Raw genomic sequence first — 24,197 nt, forward strand, 5'->3', positions numbered from 1 at the left:
CCAACATTTGCGAAGTCATTAAAAATAGCCATTATTTTGCCTAAACACGAAAAGTTCCGGCATAATATGCGGGATTATGGAGCTCCTACATATAAATTTCCAGCATATTATGGAGCTCCAACACATTATAAAAAGTCCAGCGCTCATATGTAAAAAAATCCGAACCTCAGCATATTATGCTGGAATATTTTTAATTTTTTTCAGATTTTATTTTACATGAAAAGTGATAAAAATTTGATTACTTTTGAAAATATTGCTATTTTTCAATTACCTATTGTAAATATGGCTATTTTTGATTATTTGTTTCCCAATTTCTACCATTTTTAGGTCCATTTGAAAAGAAGGATCTTGGCCCAAGCCCAAATTCCATTTCTTTTTCGGGCTGAAATGAGCTACAACTCGAAATTCTAAGCCCAAATATATAAAGCTTTCAGCCTCATTCTCCTCAACGCTCCTCTTCTACGTCTGAAAATAGCTCCCTCTCCATCTCTCTCGCTATGTGCGCAGAAAACTCCACTGTCTCTTTCTCCAACGCAATCAAATTGTACGTTTTCTCATTTTCTCTGGTCACCTCTCTTCTCTACATTTTTTCCTTTCTATATTTCTTTGATTTTACAAAAAACCATTCTTTTTCCCCAGATGATTTTATAGGGTAAAGCAAGAATTTTCGTGGTGAAAAAAAGAAGAAGAAAATTTCGTGTACTGGAACACAATGCCGTGATTGATATCCATTTTCTAAATGAAATTTCACTTCGATATCATCGAGGTGGACCCCGCTATAATAATTAGTTGCATGGCACCTGAAGCTTTGAGTAATTAGGAAAGATGCTTGTTTGTTAATTCCATTTTGTTAAGTTTCTTGAGAGCTGATTCTGGTACTCTAATTCATGGCCATTTTTAAACATCTTTTCTGAATGACTACCTAGAATGCTGGTCTTGCACTTAATTTAATACTCCAACCTATTTACTTTTTGGTTCATTCCAGAAAGAAATGATCCCTTTTTAAATTTGGGAACAATTTAACTTAAACTTACAATTTTATCCTTAATGAGAAGCTTTTATAACCACACAAATACTCTGGCCCTTTTTGACTTGTTTAGGGCCACAAATTACAAAAGTCTTCATTTTTTCTTATACTTTGTTCCCAGTCAAACAGGTTCACATCAATTACAAACATAAATTACAACAGAGGAGTACTTATGTTTTTATTTATTTATTTATTCAGTTATAGGCACAAAAGTACACTAATAGTCCACACTCCTCCCCCCACCCCCACCCCCACCCCCAAATTAAAAAATAAAGAAAAAAATTCTTAGGAGAAAAGGTTGAGTCTTTTAACCTCTACTTGTGCTGGTGGCAGGTAGCTCGGTGGAATAGTCGAGCTGCATACAAGTTGGCCTGGATACCACCATTGTAAGAAATAAAGGTTGAGTTTTTAAACAAGTGTGCCTCTATAAATTGGTTTGGATTTATTATTAGATTGAAAAGAGAAGCTAGTGACATGATATAATTTTGTGAAAAGAAAGTTAGTTTCTCTAAAGAAATAAAGAATCACATCTGTTGCTAGAAAAATTCACATAATTATTTGTATTTTGCATCTAACAGTTGGTTGCTGGTGTATGCAGTATATTTTAGCAGTTTTATCAAAGGCTTGGTTGAAGTGTGCTTTAAGCCCTGAAGTTAAGGACACGCATTGTTTAGGTGGCACCTTAGAATACCTAAGTATCAAGGTGTGTGTTTCTATGCGATGATCAAGTATTGGTGAAGTGTTGCTACTTGGTCCGACGCTATTGAGGGTTAGTCCTTGTTGTTCATGGGATTTGTCTGGAAGAATTATAGATGTAGCTGGAAAAATTGATTATTATGGAGACGTTTTGGTTGAATTATTTTGTTAGTAGAAATGGGAAATTAGAAATCTAGTATAAGAAAGCTAGTTGTTGATCTAAATGAAAAAATTAAAGTTGCATCTTTGAATTTGAATAAGGGATATAATATGCTTTCTGACTCGATCGGCATGGTTTTTGCTGCATATATTTTACTTAATTGCAGTTTATCAATGCTTGGTTCATATATTTCGTGACATTTGCGACTGCTCCTTTCTACGCTTTTCACATATGACAACACTCTGTTCGAGTATTAGACCTAATGGCTTAGCCAAATTCCTAAATATTGGTTCTAGACATGGCCCACTGCATTCATAGATAACAGCATTGGAAGCCTTCCTAGCCGCCTACAGTGCAACCTGCCTACGGAAGACCGTAACTTAAGTTACTCAGTGCTCCATAAGTGGGAAATGAAGGCAGAATTTGATCGGATCCTCCCACATGCTCAATTTTTTTTTTGGATAACCGTGGTATCCAGACTAGTTTGCGTGCACTTTGACTAATTCTATGGGATACCTTTTATCTCCCACCTGCAAGGATAATTTTTCTTCTAGGCTGGGGCAAATGGGAAGAAATCACCAAGTGTTTTTTCCTCCGTTGGAATTTGAACCTGAGACCTCATGGCTCTCAACCCACCTCATTGACCACTAGGCCACACCCTTGGGTGCATGCTCAATCTATTTGTAGCGGTCTACTAGAGATTCTTATCATTACTGCGACCTTTATTTTGCTCATTCATGGAGTTGTATTTAGTACCTCAAAGAAATATGATTATCCAGCGTTAGTCAGTAATGCTAGTTGGTTTGGATTTAGGGCAATGTAGTAGCTTCAGTTTAGTTGTGAGTCAATTTCTCTCCACCGGACGTACTCCTTGGTGATCCATTCGAAAAATTACCTTTTGCCATTTCCAAGTGAGATAGAACTTTGATTTCAATTTCCAGTTATCTTGATGGGACCAGGGAAGAAATATAGAAGAAACCAGATGATTAACTTTCTCCTGTGAAACATAATACACTAGGTTTTTGGACCTGGTGGTGAGGAGAAAGTGAAATATGCTTGGAAAAGCTTCAATATTCTGCTTGTCTTCTTCATCCTTTAGGGTGGTTCTGACTTAACTCAGAAAGGTGTATTATCCTCATTCTTATCTTACGAAATCAATAATCTTTCATTGGTTGATGGCACATGGTAGAACAGATTTTCCTTTTCAATTGGTTGCAAACTAAGGGTTCTCAATCATCACATCAGTTGCAATGATTTGCACCTTTCTTTAGTTTTATCTTTTGTTATCTAGTCCTTTATAGTTGCAAACTTTGAATTGTTCATTTTGTGCTGTTTGGTAAACACATCTCATATTAACTGCAGGTTCACTGATTAAAAAAAAACCCACAAGAAAAAACAATGCCGACAAATCCAAGAGTTGCAAAAGCATTTCGTACTATGAAGGATATTGGAATCTCTGAAGAAAAGGTGAAGCCAGTATTGAAGAGCCTTCTAAAATTGTATGACAAGAACTGGGCGCTTATTGAAGAAGAGAATTACAGAGCACTTGCAGATGCTATATTTGAGAAAGAGGAGGCAGAGGTTCAATCTATCCTTTTCTTTTTTAGTCTTTCTTTTCTTCTCTTTCTCACACTTTCTATTCTACCCTGAAATTTCTTTATTTTTCCTGTATAAAAAATATTTATTTGCTTAGTACGAATTTGAATATTCTTGCTTTGTGTCATTTTTGCAGGCAGCAGAAAGTAAGAAGCCGGAGAATATTGAAGTACAAGCTCTAGTTTGGTTGCCTGTATTTTGTATATGTATTCATATTGATGTCTTTTCTCATTTCCCTTCACCTTATCTTGGTGCCTTGTCATGTTTCTAGCAAGAGGAGGTTTTGGAGGAAGAAGCAGTGGATGAGGAGCCTGAAAGACCCTTAAAGAGATCACGATTAAGACATCAAGAAGGTCAAGCTTCATCTTCTGCTAACAATTCTAGCTCTGTTTCAGCTGGGGCTTCATTCAAAATGCCGAAAGTGGAGGAGGAAGCTGAGCTACCTGGAACTAATTTCCAGGGTCGCTCACAAGGCCCTCAGCTGAATAATAGAACATCAGCAGCTGAGTCCCTATCTGTCCCATGTCTGACATATGCCAGAAACAAAGGGAAGCAACCAGTCTCACCTAAAGCTTCGATGTTGCCGGAAAAGTCTGGTCCCAGTCAGCCTGCTGGTCCTGAGAGATATCAGCCTAATAGTGATGACAGAGTGGAAAATGATACTAATTCTCGGCGGAATCATCGCAAAGGGAAGGAACCTCAAACAGCTCAAATCATGCCCAGGGAGAAAAGTTTAGTCCTTGGGAATGCTTCTCATGCATCAAACCTCAAAGAGCCACAGGGTGAGCCTGGCATCGAGCTGTCTCCGAAACAGAAGATGTTGGATACTCATGCTTTTGTCAAGCCTAAGGATGAACCATATGATCTTGATAGCCCACAGTTCGAGGTTCCTATTGCTGTTATTCACCCTGGTATGTATTCCCTCAAATAGCAGGACTTTGGTCCTTATCATGTCACAATTTAAATTCTTCATGCTAGTTAAATTTTCCTCGGCGAGTAGAGCTAGTGACTTTTCTCTGTTGAGGAGCTAGGCTCAATACATATCTCTAGATTGGTTTACTAGTTTACTAATTGATGTCCTGGGATGGGTGCCATATGGTTCCTCATCATTGTGCATTTATTGAGTAAATATAAAATTTGAATAAGAACTCTCGCTGTCCCATATTTGTTTGTTTGGAACCATTTCTTTTTCTGTCATATCTCTCAAAAAGATTGGTACTTCCTATATTTAGGAACTCCTAATATTTATCTTCCCTGTTTGCCCTTAGTGAGATGCTATGCTAGATGTTGATGTTATTTGTGTGGACCCTACTATAGGGATACTTTTGGTACTTTATACATATTAAGCTTATGTGTCAAAGGTCCTCTATTTCCTAAACTTTCTTCCAATCAAGTTGTGCCAAACAACTTGGTATAGAGGTAAGATTACCTTATAATGTCGTTAGTGGATGTCTCTTGGGAAATTTTTTAGTAACATCTTAGCTAACAGTTCTCCTTTCTAAAGGCCATTTTTTTGGATTCTGTAGAGCCATCAAACAACAAAGGTTCTTCAAGTGGTAATGCCTCAAGAAGAGAGCCAGAAACTTCTGAAACCTTAGCAGCAGGACTGAGAGGCGGAAGAGAAGCAGATGAGGACATTCCAACTTCATCAAATGGACTGGAAACAAGTCATGAGCTAGTAAAAGTGCAGAACAGGTGTTATTCTAACATACATATTGCCTCCTCAACTTTTGGAGAGGTAAAAGTCTCTATAGGTTGTGACTCAGCTCTTGGTAGATCAGACTTCCATTTGCCTAGTCTAGAGGCTGTTCTGAAATTGGTGGAGGCTAAATGTCTTAAATCATACAAAGTCCCGGACCCTAACTTTTCTGTGACAAAGCTGATGAAAGACATGTGTGAGTGCTTTTTGGAACTGGGAAGTCAGTACAATCATGAATTGCAAGAAACTAGAAATGTGGATGCAGAAAATGATATTGGTTATAGAAGCATTGCTCTAGTTTCTTCAAATGGATCTATAAATTCAGAACTTGATTCTGGTGAGGCTCAACCAGAGAAACCACAACTCCCTCCTCCTTGTAATGGTCACACTAATGGCACCAAAGCTGATCAAACAACATCTGAGGGGAATTGTGGTAGTGCTCCAGGGATTAATCAAAATATTCTTGAACATGCTACGTCTCAGAGTTCGGGGCCTCTAAGTGGATGTATAGAACTTGCTGGTATGGAGGCTCAACCAGAAAAACCACAGCTCCCTCCTCCTTGTAATGGTCACAACAACAGCACCTCAACTGATCAAATAGCATCTGCGGGAAACTGTGGTAGTGCTCCAGAGATTGATCAGAATGTTCTTGAACATGTTACTTCTCAAAGTCCGGTGGCTGTGTGTGAATCAACTCCAGATGAAGCAGTTTCTTGTTTTGTTGAAGATATAACCAAGGGGCAAGAGAAGGTTATGATTTCATTGGTGAATCAAGTTAATAGCAAAAGCCCGCCACCCTTTCACTACATAGCTCAAAATGTGGTTTTCCAGAATGCATATCTGAATTTCTCTCTGGCTCGTATTGGTGATAACAACAGTTGTTCAACTTGCTGTGATGATTGTTTGTCACTGTCAACACCTTGTGCATGCGCATACGAAAGTGGTGGTGATTTTGCTTACACAAAAGAAGGCCTTGTCAAAGAGGAGCTTCTTAAAGAGAGTATTTCTATGAATCGTGACCCTAAGAAACACTGCCAATTCTTTTGCAAAGAATGCCCATTGGAAAGATCGAAAAACGAGGATATTATAGAACCTTGTAAAGGTCATCTAGTGAGGAACTTCATCAAAGAGTGTTGGTGGAAATGTGGCTGTAATAAACAGTGTGGGAATCGTGTGGTACAGCGAGGTATTAGCCGCAAGTTACAGGTAAGAATTTGTGGTTGATGTTGGAATGGTCTTTGGTAATGTGCCTGATGCAGTAAAAACTCATGCATTATGTTTTTGAGGCACACTTTTGCTGTAATCTGCTATACTTTTTTGAGCTGCTTAGAAATCATTTTTGTTTCTTAGTGATTACTTTTAAAATTATTTTTGATGTTTTGTATTAACTTCATTTAGGATTTTGCTGGTTTTACTTATTTCAGGTGTTTATGACTCCTGAAGGGAAAGGGTGGGGCTTACGTACCCTTGAGGACCTTCCAAGAGGTGCTTTTGTTTGCGAGTATGTGGGAGAAGTGCTTACGAACGCAGAACTATTTTCTCGCGTTTCACAAAGCCCCAATAGTGAGGAACATTCTTATCCTGTGCTGCTTGATGCTGACTGGGGTTCAGAGGGCGTCTTAAAGGATGAAGAAGCCCTTTGTTTGGATGCGACATTTTTCGGGAATGTAGCCAGGTTTATCAATCACAGGTAAGTACATAGTAGGATCTTATGTTTTAACTGTCTTTTGCTGATTTTCTCCCCCCACCTTCAACTTTCTTTTGGGTATCAGTTTTGTGTCAATTTTTTTTTTAATTTACTCGTAGTCTAGGAGTTATAAGTGTTGTACATTGACTATTTGTTCAGATATCAGGCGGTACGTACTTGAATTAGTTCTGGATCTTTTCTGCATTTTAACTTCTCAAATGCTGATGGAAACCTTTTTCCTTTTCTTGGTATATTTGATGATTCACTCGTGTTCAGTCGGCATAAAACATTCACATCCTTAGTAATAAATTCTACGCATGTTTTCTTTTTCTTATTCCTGCATCTAGCCACCTCTGACTACTCTGTCTCTAAAAGCATGCACACATATTTGTGTGCCTTGAAATTTGCATATTATTACCATTTCAGAATCCGTTATTGTTTCCCATTCCCCTTTTTGAAAGTAAAAGCAGAAATTGAGGGACAAATGAAAGAATGATAGGAAACAATAGCCGAAAGAAAGCTATGCATTTTTTGCGTATTAGATATATCCATCACGCATAAGTGTCACTAACCCGTGTCAGTGCATGTGATTTTGTTTTATTGTTATTTTGGTCCAGATGTTTTGATTCAAATATGGTTGAAATACCAGTTGAAATAGAGACTCCAGATCACCACTACTATCATGTAAGGAACTTTGTGCTTCTGGATCTTTCACTTCGTCCTCAACATTCACTCTAGCTCTTCAAACTAACGGTTTTTCTGGATATCTCATGTGTTGTTTGATGCAGCTTGCCTTTTTCACTACAAGAAAGGTTAAGGCATTGGAAGAGCTCACTTGGGTGAGTAGGCTTGAGCTGGTTCACACATGCTCATTGTATTCTACTGCCCTTGATTTTTTGTGCTTCTGAAATATATCTGTCTATTCTATACTATCTATATATAAATTCTCTCTCTCTCTATATATACACACACATACACAATAGAAGTTTAATTGGTATCTGGACATGGTTGTTTGTAGCACAGTGATCTTCGTTTATAGTAGAAATAACAAAATGGCTCGACTAGAACTATGCCCCCCCCCCCCCCCAAAACCCCACGCCTCAAACGAAAATAGAAAAAGAATAATGAAAACCCAGACTTTCTTGTAAAGAAAAGCTTCATAGATGGATTGATGCTGCTGAACTTTGAGTACTTCTAGTCTAATTCTTCAAAGCTCGAAAAAATGTGATTTATCCAAGTATGGTGCATCTTTGATATAAAGAACATCACCATGATTTGAGGAAAAAAACGGATTGATGCTTCTGAACTTTGAGTACTTCTAGTCTAATTCTTCGTAGCTTCTTTTTGATATTTGACAGTATATTTTTTTTTTTTGGATTTGGTTCTTTCAGGATTACGGTATTGATTTTGATGACCATGAACATCCAGTAAAAGCATTTAGATGCCAGTGTGGTAGCAAGTTCTGCCGAAATATGAAACGTCCGAGAAGTAAGTTTTTTTTCCAGAACATAAGGTTTATCTATCGTTTTAAGAATTTGGGTTTGCAAGTCAAAGTCTCCATCTTGCTTTGCTAGTAAAAGTTGGTAGCTGCTGCATGGGTTTGGTCATAAATTGGATGAATTTTCAAAGAAAAAAAATATATATATGCAATTATATATTCCTCAATTATTAGGCTCGAATAAAACAAGAAAAAGAGCTTTTAGCATTGAAGAGTTTTGAATTGGATATTGGTAGTCTTGGCTAGAATTAGTCTAATGACATGTTTGCAATTTCCTGAAAACTGTCCATATGCACGACTGATCATTTTATTGACGTGACCTGCAGTGCTTTTATATATATATATATATATATATATATATATATATATATATATATATATATATATATATATAGAGAGAGAGAGAGAGAGAGAGAGAGAGAGAGAGAGAGAGAGAGAGATTATGAATCTGGCATTTTCATAATTGACTATAACTCTTATCAAAATGGATGACTGCTTGATATTTAAAAGTCCCTATAGTTTGGGGGGGGGGAGGGGAGGGGAACTTAACCCTGTTTGCAAGATGTTACAATAACAGCAATCTAGGGCGGGTAGGTAAACACTTTGCATTTTGCATTTGATGAACCTACAGAAGCTGCTTCAGTGTCCTACCTTCAATGAAGTTTAGGGTGAGACTTTGCTTTTGCACCATAATATTTATCTCCAGTTAGCAAGCTATTATCATCAATATTCAACCAAGTCATCATATAGGTTAATCTTTGTTTTATTGCTCTGTCACTGAGTGTCATGCTACCATGTAGGATCCAGAGCAAGGAGAGGATGGTAATTTCTGACCTTGGTTGATCCAGAAAGCTGTTATGACTGGAACTACCAAGACTCCGTGATTATTTAGAATCTTTAAAGGGTTCTGGTGAACTTGTGCAATTGTGTAGACTGCAGAAGGGCTAACATATTTGTATTTGCAGAATAGTATTTGTGATAGAATTTTCAAGGATATCGCGAGTAAGCTAGATCTGCTGCCTTTCTTGTTGTATATTAGGATTCTTTGGTACATTTGATTTGGTGCCGGAGGGCTTGGCCTATGTTACCAACGCATGGATACCACAGCATAATGTGGTCTAGGTCACGCGTTTAGCCTGAAGATGCTGAAACTTACCTTTATAACTCTCATTCTTAAGCTCATAATTGCTGCTTGGCCACTTCTTTTAGTTCTCAGTTTGTCCGTGTTATTACTTTTTTAAATCGAACCTTGCATTTTCATTTGTCTTCTTTCCCTATTGATTACGGAAGTGGAAACTGGAAACAGCGCTAGAATATAGCTCTTGGTTTTTCATGTGGGATTAAGTTGTAGTAGATTGATGGAATGTTAATCATGGTTACGAATATGAAGTATATTAAAGGTAAAAAGTAGTCGTGATTAAGTGAAAAGTATATGTAAAAAATATACATATATTCATCTATTTATTGATTTGGTGTAAACACTTGATGTGGGTAACAATTTTTTTACATGGGTTCTTTCAACATATTGTCGTAGACAAAATTTGTTGTTTGTTTATTTTCACGGTCGGACGTTGCTAACAAAACTTGTTGGAGACATCATCAAAACTAATTGTTACACTAGACAAAATAAAACTAACAAATTAAATGAGGAAAAATAAGTTATATCTTCGAATTGAAAAGTAATGGAGACGGAAACACAGAGGGATTAACAATGCAAGACAGCAAAATGACAACTATGCAACATTCAGCTCTTAACTAATAATCTAATATCAACAGAATACAAAAGATAAATATTTTTGATTGGCAAAACTTGATACAAACCGGGAGGACAAAAACTTGCAGAGGTTGTTTTCTCCTATGTCGACAACAAGTACATGGGAACTCTGTACATATGGTTGTACAACATAACAAATACATATATACACACACACTACATTTAGACTTATGAATAGATATAGGTGTAATGTCACCACGACTTGTCTCTGTCTAAAACTAACCAAGGTAGTCAGGTAAGCACACCATCTCAAAACATGAATTTAAGAAATAGAATGCTGCACAACTTTTGCCTCCGATTGTAGGGAGCCTCTATTATGCGGCGTGGAGAGTACTTCATCCTCGCAACCACTAGGCATGAGAGGCTTAATACCCCCTGGATTCAATGGGAACAGAATATTGTAGTAACCTTCCATCATTTGCCCCATATTGCAAGTTTCTGCAACCTTTGGTATCTGTTCAACAGTTAAAACTCACTGTTATCCTACAAGCTTACTCTGCTGCAAACTTGCCACTTCTTAATCATCTGGTTTATCATCCTTAGTTCCAGTGATTAAGTACTTTCTTTTTGATAAATAGTTCAAATTACTAAGTACTATAAATAATAAACAGGCTAAAAGATTATATATATGTCTTTGATAACGATGGTGTCCGAACCAAAGTGCGTAGTACATCTCGAATATTCCACCAGTTACCTACTATTTCCCACCATCATATGCCGAGTAACACTATCCACCAAGCTTAGGCAAATGGGATAAATCACCTTTTGTGTTTTGTCTCGACGAGAACTTGAACCGTGTTCTACCATGATTTTTACCAACAAATGCTAGGCCACACCCTTAGCTGCCAGACTAACTGACGATTTACCACAACAATATCCCGAACCGTTAATGTTATAAATGTTTAAATTAATTATATTAGAAGGGGAACCTTGGGGCAACAGTAAAGTTATCTCCATGTGACTTATAGGTCACAGGTTCGAGCCGAGGAAGCAGTCACTAATGCTTACATTAAGTTAGGTTGTCTACATCGCACTCTTTGGGATGCGGCTATTCCCCGGACCCTGCGTGAGCGCGGGATATCTTGTGCACAAGGCTGTCCTCGATCGAGACACTATGTTCAAAGGGCTCTTTTTTCTATTGAACATATGCGAGAAAGAGATTTTAGTACCTGATAAATGTCTCTGAGATATCCATGAAGGCTAGGAAATTCAATGAGCTTCTTTTTGGTGCATTTGAAGAGCACATTGTAGACGACATCAAACCGAATCAAAGTAGTGAACAAGCATACATCTGCAAGTGTCAAAACATCCCCACATAAATACCTTGATCCCCCCAAATGATCCTCCAACATCTCCAATGTTCTAAACAACCCTTCTGCTGCCTTATCATATGCTTCTTGACTTTGTGCAAATCCACACCTATAAATATTCAAGAAAGGCATACAACTTACTTCAACTATACAACCAAACAGAATATAGTCCACACCCAGCACGAGTTCCATTCACTCAATCTTGGCGAGCAGGTTTACTCAGTACATGTGCTTGTAGATTGGAAAAGATTCCTTAATAGATTAGTTTAAGTGCGCACAAACTGACTAGAAATGATTTACTCTTTGTTTCAATTTACGTGACATTATTACATATTTGACGACCCAAAATGTCATACCATTCCAGTTTTTATATGAACTTCGCAATTTTTAAGATCAAAATTCAAACTTTGGTATGTATTCTTTGTCGAATCAACTTTTAGCCATTACTTCTACATTTTCTTCTATTATCACAAACATAATATATAAGTAAAATCAAAATCTTAAAATTCATGCTCATTCTTACACCATCACATAAAATGAGACGGAGGGAGTAACTTTAAAAACGAAAAAGAATTCAAACTCTTTTCTACAAAATGACACACACACACACACACAACATAATGGCAGGATTTACCTGTACACACCATTGTTAACGTTGGGATAGATAATCTCATTCCATTTTCGAATCTCATCTTTCAATGCAGCTGGTGAAAGATCCAATTCAGGATTCCCTGCAATTCCATTCAAACCCGAATTGAAAAATTCAATAATATCATAACTTTCATTACAAAAAACCTCCTTTCTCTCCACGTCCCACAACATTGGTACAGTGGACCGACCATTATAACCTCCACGTGTCAGCTTATACACCTCTCTCAAAGTTTTACACCCATTGGCTTTATCCAAACCCGGAACAAGCTTACCCTTATTCGGGTCAGTATGAACCCGGAATTCCCATGACCCGTCGATACCCGGAGAAGCAATGGAGACCGGAATAGAATCTTCTAGACCCTTAAGAGCTCGGACAATTAGAGTTCGGTGGGCCCAAGGACAAGGCAGACCCACGTAAAGGTGGAGATTTTTGGAGAATTTGGGGTTAGAATTTATACGAAATTGAGAAGTGGGTCGGGTGTAGGAGCCGGTTGGGTCGGATGGAGCGAGCTGAGACATCATGAGGTGCCACGTGGTGGACCATGTGGAACGGACGGTGGAGATGAGGAGCTGGGGTGGTAGGGATTGACCCCATAGAAGCTTAGTAATGGTGGTTATGAGATTGGTGTTCGGATTTTGGTTAAGTGACATTCTTGGAGTTGAGGTGCATAGCTTAGGATGAAGAACTTTAGTGTGTGTGTGCGTGTTTTTTAATGTAACAAAAGGGGTGGAGATGAAGGAGGTGACATGGGTAGAATACATGTTTTTTCTGGTGTTATTACCAGCCAGAATTTAAAAGGAAATTTTGGAGGAGAGGAAGAGGGAGTAAAAAGGATTGTTGAAAATTGGAAAATGGGCTTGAGTTGTTTTGGCACCGTTAACTTGGAGGGGTAAAATTGCACAAAAACCAAAACAAAAGGTAAATGTTTTTCATTTCCAATAGTTCAGTGGTATTTTTAAAAAATGGTGTTTAGACGAGGTACTGTTAGTATTATTTTCTATTCCTTTTTTCGCTAATTCTGGTTCTTCTCTTCTCCCTGTCGAAGCTCACAGATTGGATTTTTTTAGTCAAGGTAATTTTGAAGATAGTTTATAATTTATTATTTTTGCAATTATAGTTTGTATACGTATACGGGTAAACTTGGGGTCAACATTTCGGTGAGTGTATGAGATAGAGACCGAATATGAGAACTCTTTGGTTCGAGGCCGGAACGGGATGCTCGCCACCGGGCCCGGCAAGTCAACATCCCCTGAACCTCGAACGAGTTCCAAGACCTAGGAAAGCATTACAAACAATTGCACACGACTAACAGAGGGCCGTGATATCCGCACCCGACCGGATATCACGACACGGATCTCGCTCGATGTATCAGTGATTGGTGTACAGGGAGGAATTTTACCCTTTTAGAATTGTACTAGGAGTAAAACTCCTCTATGACGAGCTTGAAACACACACTAAAATATGCTCGCTAGTCGAATATAGTAAATTAAAATATCATATGCACAGAGATTGGAGTAAACAATATTATCGTAGTTTGTAGCTATATTACTATCAAAGATGATCAACAATTGAGGTTTATGTGAGTTAAAACTAAAATTAACTAAGAGTCTAAACTATTGGCTAATGACGATCAACACAAGTAATAAGCAAAGGAAGTTATCAATTGGGAGAAGATAGGGTTGATAGGATAGGTGCAAAATAAATGTTTGGGATTTAACTCTAAATAATTCACTTCTCATGTTCAAGTGAGTCTCGCGAATTCACTTGGTTATTAGTTCAATTATTTAGTAGAAACTCCTATCTCGATTAAGTTTCAACCTCACAAGATGAACCAATTTTAAGTACCTGAAAATATGTAAGAATTCGTAGTGGATTGGTCTTTAGGAGAACCTCTCTCGATTATCCTCCTAACAAAGTTTAATCAACAATTCAACTAGCCTCTTCCGATTACTAAGAAGAATTAATGACTTCAACCAACAAAATATAATGCAACAATATCACAAGTTATGCCTCTCTCGATTACATTAACAAGTGAATATAGATGAAACGATTAAAACATCCAAAACGATTCAATACATAAAAATTAGAGTTAATTATCCACAAACCAGTATACACCAAATCCATCAAATCGTAAAGAGAACTACTCCATGGATATGGAGTAATTCATCACTAATATAAGGAAAAACATAAAACGATCTAAACTCTTGTCTTGAGTGAGAATTGATTAATTGATTCCTTGTGCTTTCGCTTCTCCGCCTCCTCCTTAACCTCCTTAGGTCTTAGATATGTCAAAAGTCCATAAAATGCTGTTTTTACATGTATTTATACTAAGTAGGGCCGAGCCCAGACGAAAATACATTTTCCTGCGGGAACTGGGAAAATAACTCTGTAAAATTTGCACAGGCGCGCCGCATGGGGCGACACACCACCGGGGCGGTTTTGGGAAACTTTAGAGAGCTTGTTTTAACAGGCTTCAGGAAAATTAGGCAGCCGCGGCGCGCCACGCACTACCCCATGTGTCACGGCTGTGGGGCTTTCTCTGAGTACGGATTTTTCTTGCGTTTTTGATATCCATGCTTGGTCCTTGACCCACAAACGCAATCCCGACTTAATCCCTTAGGTTTTTACTCAGACTTCAAAGAAAATCACTTGAATTCATTCCATAACATCTACATAACTCGGAATCACTCCTACAAGGCATACAACACACAATTAGTGCAAAACACTAGCGATTAAAGCTTAAACACAATTAAAGTGCAGTAAATTGGAGTGCAATAAGCGACTAAAATACGTAATTATAGCCTACCATCAACACCCCAAACTCAAACCATTACTCATCCTCGAGCAATCAAACTACACTTCATTTAGACACAACCTTATTCATCAACTCTTCTAACTTATTACCGTCACGATCCAAACCGATGGGCCATGACGAGTACCCGAGTCCTACCTGTCGAACACCCTTAAGCATGCGTCTAAGATATAAATATGAATAACATCTGTCAATAAACTGCTAAATTACGAGAATAACATACGTGAGGGAAACCTGTCCAAAAGACATATATACATATACATGCGGAATATGGTAAGGCGAGCTGACAAGGCTGCTATAGACAACTATATATCCAAAAATAGAAGCCGACAAGGCCACATACTATCCAACTATACATAAATTTCTACATACCTCTAATAGAATATACAATTGTATAAGGACGGTACGGGGCCCCGTCATACCCATATATATATACAAACATATAGTACCAAAATCTAAAGCAGCTCCGGATCAAATGAAGCATACCAACTCTCATTGATTAAGGATCCTAAGAAGGGGGACCGTCAACTTATCTACCTATACTTGCGGGCATAAAACGCAGGCCCCGAGAAATAGGGCGCCATTACGAATAATATACTGAGTATGTAAGGCATGAAATCAGTACATAAGAGACATAGATGAAACATGGAATAAAGAATTCCGCTTGTAAGTCTAAATAACTTTGTAAACCTTGAAACATTAATAATGTCATGCACGTGTGTATAAATGTCGTATTATGCATAGATATAGGTGTACATAACATCATCCAGCCTCTGAGGGCATCCTATCATATCATCTCGGCCACTGTGGTCAATATCATCAACATATACCAACTGATCAAGTGGTGGTGTGTATATAATGTGGTAACCTTTTTCCATATCCCATATACATATAATATACACGTATATAACATCATATGGTCATGGGTCAATGTACATGTATAAATGAATGAAATGCATAAGAAACGCGTTAATAGATTTTCTTGGAATGTTATAAGATTAATATACCTTTAGGATAACTTTATCAACTACGTATTTTTCTGAGACCCATGAACAGAAGATATAATGGTAATTCACATGGGAAATCAAGAACATAGGCACCCCTAGTAATTCTATGAATAGAGTCATTTATGAAAGTTGTGCATTTGCTCGTGTCGCTTGTATCGTATGGATCATGCCAAAAAAAGAAGGGATAGCCTTAACATACCTGAGCCGATTCTCTTAACAATCCATCTAACACACGTCAATTGCGACAAATCACGTAACGACGGATCAAAGTAAGGAAAATTCGTATGATATTCTTGAGAAAGATTGCACCGTACTCCCTTAGAATCGCAAATCTTGCGCTTTATCGTATCATGAAGTTTCAAACAAATTGCTTGAACTCCATCCGTAAGCTTAGCATTACCTTAATAAGGTAAGGAATCTCTTAAAATTATTGGTTTTGGGAGCTTCATCCGTTAGCAAGCTTAGTAGATGTAAACATCTCCATTTTTGTGAATTAAAGAGATTTTAAGTCTTGGTGGTGTGGGCCTCACTTTCTAAGACTTGGTGTCACATAACCCTCTTAAATGTGCCACCTTTCAACATAATTTAAGAGTCACTAAATGGGGATGGTGTGCTGCCACGTTGGGGGGGGGGGTTCCTTAGTCTTATCCAAAGTCTTTAATTAATTACCCACCAATTCCTTAATTAACTAGTTAATCTCCCATTAATTAATAATTAACCAATTACCCACATAATTAAAAATTATCTCAAATTACTTAAAATACTACTCACTTTTAACATACTTTATGTACCCTACTATCATGGTCATGGGTACCTTGTATGACACTAGTCCATAAATACCGGGTTATTATGGCTCGGATTGTATTATATCCCAAATTGACAACCTTCAATGAAACTCATTTTCTTTGATTTGTTTACCCTTTAACCTTCACAGCACTTACTTATCGCCTGTTATAAATATCATAAATGCCTATAAACTCAAAATAATCTCATTCCCGAGCTTACGTCGATTAACTTATGACAAAACTTTAACATACAAAAACGCGAAATGTAACATCCTTCTCCCCTTAGAAACATTCGTCCATGAATGTTTAACTCCCCAGGATCTATATGAATTTTGGCAGAGTCACCTTTGTAGCAGTAATACTATAAATCCTTCATGTAGAGAACTCAATAATTCAACTCACATATTGCCACAATCATCAATCACGACAACGACCTGACACGACTAGTGAAAATAATTAACACAAGAATCTATACTCATACCTTAGGGCTGTGATTTCTTAGTTGGATCCTTCTCTGGAAGAGGAAATAAGTGAGGATACTTAGACTTCATGTCTTCTTCGGCTTCCCAAGTCATTTCTTCCACATTATTGTTTCTCCAAAGTACTTTCACCGAAGCTACATCTTTAGTCCTCAATCTCCGAACCTGTCTGTCTACTATAACAATGGGATTTTCCTCATATGATAGTTGTTCCGTGACCTAAACATCATCAACTGACACAACTCTGGAAGGATCTTCGATACATTTATGGAGCATTGACACATGAAAGACTGGATGTACAGATTCCAAGTCAGAAGGCAAGTCTAACTCATATGCTACCTGGCCTACCTTGCGTATGATCTTATATGATCCAATGTACCGAGGGATAAGTTTCCCTTTCTTTTCGAACCTCATAATGCCTTTCATCGGTGATACCTTTAGGAATACCCAATAGTCAACCTGGAACTCTAAGTCTCATCGTCGATTATCCGCATAAGACTTTTGATGGCTTTGAGCTACTAATAGCCTTTCCTGTATAAGCTTAATCTTCTCGATTGCCTATTGTACTAATTCTGGTCCTACTAACTTAGTTTTCCCAACATCGAACCATCCTATAGGCGACCTACACTTCCATCCGTAAAAAGCTTCGTATGGAGCTATCTGAATACTGGAATGATAGATATTATTATACACGAACTCCATAAGTGCCAGATGATCATCCCAGCTTCCCTTGAAGTCTATCACGCAAGCCCGTAACATATCCTCCAGTGTCTGAATAGTACGCTCAGCTTGTCTGTCTGTCTGGGGGTGAAATGCTGTATTAAGACTTACCTGAGTCCCCAATCCTTTTTGGAAAGATTTCTAGAAATTAGCTGTAAATTGAGCTCTTGTATCCGAGATAATAGATATAGGGACACCATGATTCATACTATCTCCTTAATGTAAAGCCTTACATAATCCTTTGCGGAATATGCAGTCCTTACAGGCAGAAAATGGGCTGATTTTGTAAGTTTATCAACAATCAACCTGCTGACAGTTAAGGCACTGAGCAACAAACTCTGCTATATCCTTTTTCATTCCATCTCACCAATATATTTCCCTGATATTATGATGCATCTTTGTTTCTCCTGGATGGATAGAATAACGAGAATAGTGAGTCTCTCCCATTACCTGCTGGCGCAACCCTGCAACATTAGGGACATATAATCGTCCTCGATATCTGAGGACCCCTTATCCTATAATCTCAAATGGTGTCCTCTCCCTCTAAGGGGCTATATCCCTGTAATGAGCTAACACATGATCCTCATACTGGTGTTCCTTCACTTTAGTTACTAAAGAGGATGTTGCCGTGTCCTGAACAGTAATTTCGATATCACTTGAATCTAATAATCGAACTCCAAGACTAGATAGGTGATGAATCTCATGGGCTATTCCCCTTCTTCTCTGGCTGTAAATATGATAGGCTACCCATATAGTTACAACTAAGGGCATCGACTACTATGTTCGCCTTCCCCGGATGGTATAAAATATCAATGTCATAGTCTTTAAGTAGCTCCAACCATCTCCTTTGACGTAAATTCAATTCCTTTTGCTTGAAGATATACTGGAGGCTCTTATGATCCGTATAGATATCAACATGAATGCCATACAAGTAGTGCCTCCACATATTTAGTGCATGAATCACCGCGGCTAACTCTAAATCATGGGTCGGGTAATTCATCTCATGCTTTCTTAGTTATCTAGAAGAATAAGCTACAACCTTACCATGCTGCATTAGTATACAACCCAATCCAATGCCTGAAGCGTCACAGTAGATAGCATAACCATCGGATTCCTTTGGGAGTGTTAGAACCGATGCTGAAGTTAGTCCATCCTTCAATGCCTGGAAATCTGTTCGCAAGCATCAGTCCACTGAAACTTAGCTCTTCTAAGTCAACTTTGTCAATGATGCCGAAAGAGAAGAAAATCCCCCTATAAATCTCATGTAATAACCTGCCAAACTGAGAAAGTTGCGAACCTCCGTTGGTGTCGTGGGTATAGGCCAAGTCTTTACTGCCTCAATCTTTTGTGTATCAACCTGGATACCCTCACCCAAAATAATATGCCCAAGTAAAGCTACAAAGTTCAACTAGAATTCATATTTAAGAGAATTTTGCATACAACTTCCCTTTTTGTAGAACTCTGAGCATAGTACGCAAATGATATGCATGATCAGTCTCTAAATAAGATTACACCAATATATCATTAATAAATACAATTACGAATAGATCTAAAAAGGGTCTGAACACACGGTTCATAAAATCCATGAATACTGCTGGGGCATTGGTCAAACCGAATGACATAACACGAAACTAAAAGTGCCCGTATCTGGTCCTGAATACTATCTTTGGAATATCTTTCTCCTTAACCCTTACCTGATGGTACCCGGACCTCAAGTCTATCTTTGAGAAACACTTGGCACCTTGCAACATATCAAATAAATCATCAATCCTCGGGAGCAGGTACTTATTCTTGATCGTTACCTTATTCAACTGTCTATAATCAATACACATCCGTAAGGAACTATCTTTCTTCCTCACAAATAACATAGGTGCTCCCCACGGTGATGTACTAGGTCTGATAAAGCCTTTTTCAAGCAAGTCCCTTAGTTGTTCCTTCAACTCTTTTAGCTCTGCGGTTTCTATTCTATAGGGAGGAATGGATATTGGTTGAGTATCTTGTAATATGTCATTAGCAAACTCAATTTATTGCTCTGGCGGAAAACTCGGAAGCTCATCGAGAAAAATATCGGAAAACTCATTAATCACAAGGATAGATTGAATGGTTGGTAACTTTACTTTCACATCTTGAACCCGAACTAAGTGATAAATATAGCCCTTTCTGATCATCCTTCTTGCCTTGAGATAGGAAATAAATCTACCTCTCGGCGATGCCGTATTACCTTTCTATTCCAAAATAGGCTCCCCTGGAAATTGGAATCGGACCATCTTCGATCTACAATCAACGTTGGCATGACAAGAATCCAACCAATCCATACCCATTATAACATCAAATTCTACCATATCTAACTCGATTAGGTCTGCTACTGTAGATTAACTATGAACTACTATTATACAATCTCTATATACTCGCCTAGCTATCACTGGGTCCCCAACAGGTGTGGACGCCTCAAAAGGTTTAACCAACTCAGGTTTTATTCCAAACTTACTAGAAACCAATGGAGTAACATATGATAAGGTGGAACTTGGGTCAATCAATGCATATACATCATATGAGGAGACTGATAATATACTTGTAACAACATCAGGTGATGACTCCTGATCTTGTCATCATGCTAATGCATAAATGCGGTTCTGAGGACTGCTCAAGCTAGATGCTCTGCCCCTACCTCTACCACGACCGATTGGTGCTTGTGAACCTTGCCCAGGGGGCGCATTGATGATGTCCAACCAGCTACAAATCCCGCTAGCTGAGCTATGCTTGCATCACCTCTCATCGTACAATCCCTCATAACGTGGCCTGGATAACCACAAGTATAACAAACACTCAACCCCATACGGAACTGCCCGACATACTGCTTACCACACTGGGCACATCGTCACAAGGGCGGCCTTATCTAAATTGACTCACCCCTATACTAAGAACTTGAGGCCCTGGAAGTCTAACCAGGCCCTAAATATGTGGAACGATCAAATCTCTTATTGCCAAACTGAGGGGGTGCGCTAGCCGATGGCTGTGCTAGATACCTCGAGTATTGTTATCTCTCACCACCTTAAAACTCACTAGAAGGACCCATAGACATTAATCTCTTATTCTGGGCCCTATCATGCTCATGGTCGGCCCTTTGCTTCTGCTTATGCTCCTCTACACCCTGAGCGTATGCCTGAATACGAGAAATATCCATGTCTGGTTGAAGTGAGATCGATATACAATCGTTAAGTAAGTGCGGCTCTAACCCCATCACAAACCGGTGGACCCAGTCCGCCATATTAGATACAATAGTGGGAGCATACCTAGCCAATGAATCAAACTGAAGACTGTACTCCCAAACACTTATGTTACCCTACCGAAGGGTCAAGAACCTATCAACTCTGGCCCGTCTAAGCTCTGGTGGCAGATAATGACGAAGAAAAGTCTCTGTAAACTCCTGCCATACTACATGAGGGGATCCTCACCTCTGGAAAATTTCCAAGACTCGTACCAATTAACTACAACATCTTGGAGTCTATAGGAAGCTAGCTCAACTAACTCAGTCGTAGTGGCCTTTATTACCCTCAAAATCCTCTGCGTTCAATCGATAAATACCTAAGGGTCTTCGTTTAGATCTACCCCAGTGAATACCGGAGGGTCCAAATTAATGAAATCACGAACCCTCGCACTGATGGACCTATCTGCATGATCAATACCTACTTCCTGACGATGATCATGTGCGGCTACTAATCGAGTTAATAGCTGGATAACATCTCTCATTTTCTGACCCGGTGCATCTGGATGAAGAGCTGGATATACAGGGCGGGCGCTGGAGCTGGTTCCCCTCGGAGCTCTTCTAGAGAGGGCGGGGTATGTGAGGTCTGAGGTGGAATCTAACTATGAGACTTCCCCCGAGCACTGGTAACTTATGGCGCTTGACTAGTAGTCTCACCAGCCACAGACTTGCCCTTCTTGGTGGCTGTAGTCTTCGCAGGCATCGCTGAAAACATAGCATATCGTTAGGAACATGAATTCTTATATCGCACGATCTAAGATAAGAAGGGACAATAACATCCTATATCTCATGTAGCCTCCTATCTATAAGTGTGGTGCACAACACACCCATAAACAAGACTCTACCAGACACAGTCCATAGACAACCCTAGGATAGAACTGCTCTAATACTACTTTTGTCATGACCCAAACCGATGGGACAGGACGACTGCCCAGTCCTACCTATCGAACACCCTTAAGCATGCATCTAAGCTATAAACATGAATAACATCTGTCAATAACCTGCTGAATTATGAGAATAACATACGTGGGGGAAATCTGACCAAAAGACATATATACATATACATGCGGAATACGGTAGGGCGAGCTGACAAGGCTGCTATAGACAACTATATATCCAAAAATAGAAGCCGACAAGGCCACATACTATCCAACTATACATAAATTTCTACATACCTCTAATAGAATATACAATTGTACAAGGACGGGACGGGGCCCCGTCATACCCATATATGTATACAAACATATCGTACTAAAGTCCAAAGCAGCTCCGGATCAAATGAAGCACACTAGCTCTCGCTGATGAAGGATCTTAAGAAGGGGGATCGTTAACTTGTCTCTGCACCTGCGGGCATGAAATGCAGGCCCTAGGAAATAGGGTGTCAGTACAAATAATGTACTGAGTATGTAAGGCATGAAAATCAGTACATAAGAGACAAAGATAAAATATGGAATACAAGAATTTTTCCTGTAAGTCTAAATAACTTTGTAAACCCTGAAACATTTATAATGTTATGCACATGCGTATAAATGTCGTATCATGCGTAGATATAGGTGTACATAATATCATCAAGCCTCTGAGGGCATCCCATCATATCATCTCGGCCACAGTGGGCAAAATCATCGACATATACCAACTGATCAGGTGGTGGTGCGTATATAACGCGGTAACCTTTTCCCACATCCCATATACATATAATATACATGTATATAACGTCATCTGGTCATGGGTGAATGTACATGTATAAATGAAAGAAATGCATAAGAAATGCGTTAATAAGATTTTCTCAGAATATTATAAGATTAGTATACCTTTCGGATAACTTTATCAACTACGTATTTTTCTGAGACCCATGAACAGAAGATATAATGATAATTCACATGGGAAATCAAGAACATAGGCACCCCTAGTAATTCTATGAATAGAGTCATTTATGAAAGTTGTGCATTTGCTCCTGTCGCTTGTATCGTATGGATCGTGCCAAAACGAAAGAAGGGATAGCCTTAATATACCTGAGCCGATTCTCTTAACAATCCATCTAACACACGTCAATTGCGACAAATCACGTAACGGCGGATCAAAGTAAGGACAAATTCGTATAATATTCTTGAGAAAGATTGCACCGTACTCCCTTTGAATCGCAAATCTCACTCTTTATTGTATCATGATGTTTCAAACAAATTGCTTGAAATCCATCTGTAAGCTTAGAATTACCTTAATAAGGTAAGGAATCCCTTAAAATTGTTGGTTTTGGGAGCTTCATCCGTTAGAAAGCTTAGTAGATGTAAACATCTCTATTTTTGTGAATTTAAAGATTTTAAGTCTTGGTGATGTGGGCTCCACTTTGTAAGACTTGGTATCACATAACCCTCTTAAATGTGCCACCTTTCAACATAATTTAAGAGTCACTAAATGGGGATGGTGTGCTACCACGTTGGGGGGGGGGGGGTTCCTTAGTCTTATCCAAAGTCTTTAATTAATTACCCACACCTTAATTAACTAGTTAATCTCCCATTAATTAATAATTAACCAATTACCCACATAATTAAAAATTATCTCAAATTACTTAAAATACTATTCACTTTTAACATACTTTATGTACCCTACTATCATGGACATGGGGTACCTTGTATGGCACTAGTCCATAAATACCAGATATTATAGCTCGGATCGTATTATATCCCAAATTGACAACCTTCAACGAAACTCATTTTTTTTGATTCGTTTGCCATTTAACCTTCACGCCACTTACTTATCGCCTGTTATAAATAACATAAATGCCTATAACCTTAAAATAATCTCATTCCCGAGATTACGTCAATTAACTTACGACAAAACTGCAATGTACGAAAACACGAAATGTAACAATTACACCAAGAATATTTAAAATAGATTAAGCATAATAGTGTAACATCTTCACCTCAAGATTTAACTCAAAAGAACCACGCATTATTCACAACCTGCTCACTTACTCTAACATAGAGGTCAACGACATTAACTTCCCTTCATGAATCAAGTGCCCTCACACAA

General features: G+C 38.5%; 2 protein-coding genes across 5 annotated transcripts; one reads left to right on the top strand and one right to left on the bottom strand.

Moving 5' to 3' along the window:
* The first annotated feature begins 427 nt into the window (after window positions 1–427).
* Window positions 428–9,575, top strand: LOC107830449 (putative inactive histone-lysine N-methyltransferase SUVR2). 4 transcript variants are annotated; one of them, XM_016657995.2, is made up of 12 exons: window positions 428–544; window positions 1,361–1,426; window positions 1,626–1,796; window positions 3,246–3,464; window positions 3,616–3,648; window positions 3,751–4,390; window positions 5,006–6,384; window positions 6,603–6,868; window positions 7,483–7,549; window positions 7,654–7,704; window positions 8,257–8,353; window positions 9,164–9,575. In XM_016657995.2, the coding sequence occupies exons 4-12, from the start codon at window positions 3,282–3,284 to the stop codon at window positions 9,187–9,189; spliced, it is 2,742 nt and encodes a 913-aa protein (XP_016513481.1). In that variant the 5' UTR covers window positions 428–544; window positions 1,361–1,426; window positions 1,626–1,796; window positions 3,246–3,281; the 3' UTR covers window positions 9,190–9,575. The 4 variants fall into 4 exon arrangements, with proteins under 4 accessions (XP_016513481.1, XP_016513482.1, XP_075075227.1 ...); XM_016657996.2 differs by having other exon boundaries at window positions 1,626–1,730; XM_075219126.1 differs by having other exon boundaries at window positions 1,361–1,413; window positions 1,626–1,730.
* Window positions 9,576–10,138: 563 nt separating this feature from the next.
* Window positions 10,139–12,965, bottom strand: LOC107830448 (uncharacterized). The gene is made up of 3 exons (XM_016657993.2): window positions 12,082–12,965; window positions 11,307–11,556; window positions 10,139–10,591 (listed from the first exon to the last, which is right to left on the bottom strand). Exons 1-3 carry the CDS (start codon window positions 12,858–12,860, stop codon window positions 10,400–10,402), a joined length of 1,221 nt encoding a protein of 406 aa, XP_016513479.1. The 5' UTR covers window positions 12,861–12,965; the 3' UTR covers window positions 10,139–10,399.
* Between the last annotated feature and the right edge of the window lie 11,232 nt (window positions 12,966–24,197).

Source organism: Nicotiana tabacum, chromosome 8 (assembly GCF_000715075.1).
Source record: "Nicotiana tabacum cultivar K326 chromosome 8, ASM71507v2, whole genome shotgun sequence".
Classification (NCBI taxonomy): Eukaryota; Viridiplantae; Streptophyta; class Magnoliopsida; order Solanales; family Solanaceae; genus Nicotiana; species Nicotiana tabacum.

Coding starts and splice junctions, on each gene's coding strand:
- LOC107830448 (XM_016657993.2), bottom strand. CDS start 12,860: ATGTATTCTACCCATGTCACCTCCTTCATCTCCACCCCTTTTGTTACA. Junction 11,557..12,081: donor GTTAACAATGGTGTGTACAG/GTAAATCCTGCC, acceptor GAATATTTATAG/GTGTGGATTTGCACAAAGTC. Junction 10,592..11,306: donor ATCTCAGAGACATTTATCAG/GTACTAAAATCT, acceptor ACTGTTGAACAG/ATACCAAAGGTTGCAGAAAC.
- LOC107830449 (XM_016657995.2), top strand. CDS start 3,282: ATGCCGACAAATCCAAGAGTTGCAAAAGCATTTCGTACTATGAAGGAT. Junction 3,465..3,615: donor TTGAGAAAGAGGAGGCAGAG/GTTCAATCTATC, acceptor TCATTTTTGCAG/GCAGCAGAAAGTAAGAAGCC. Junction 7,550..7,653: donor CAGATCACCACTACTATCAT/GTAAGGAACTTT, acceptor TGTTTGATGCAG/CTTGCCTTTTTCACTACAAG.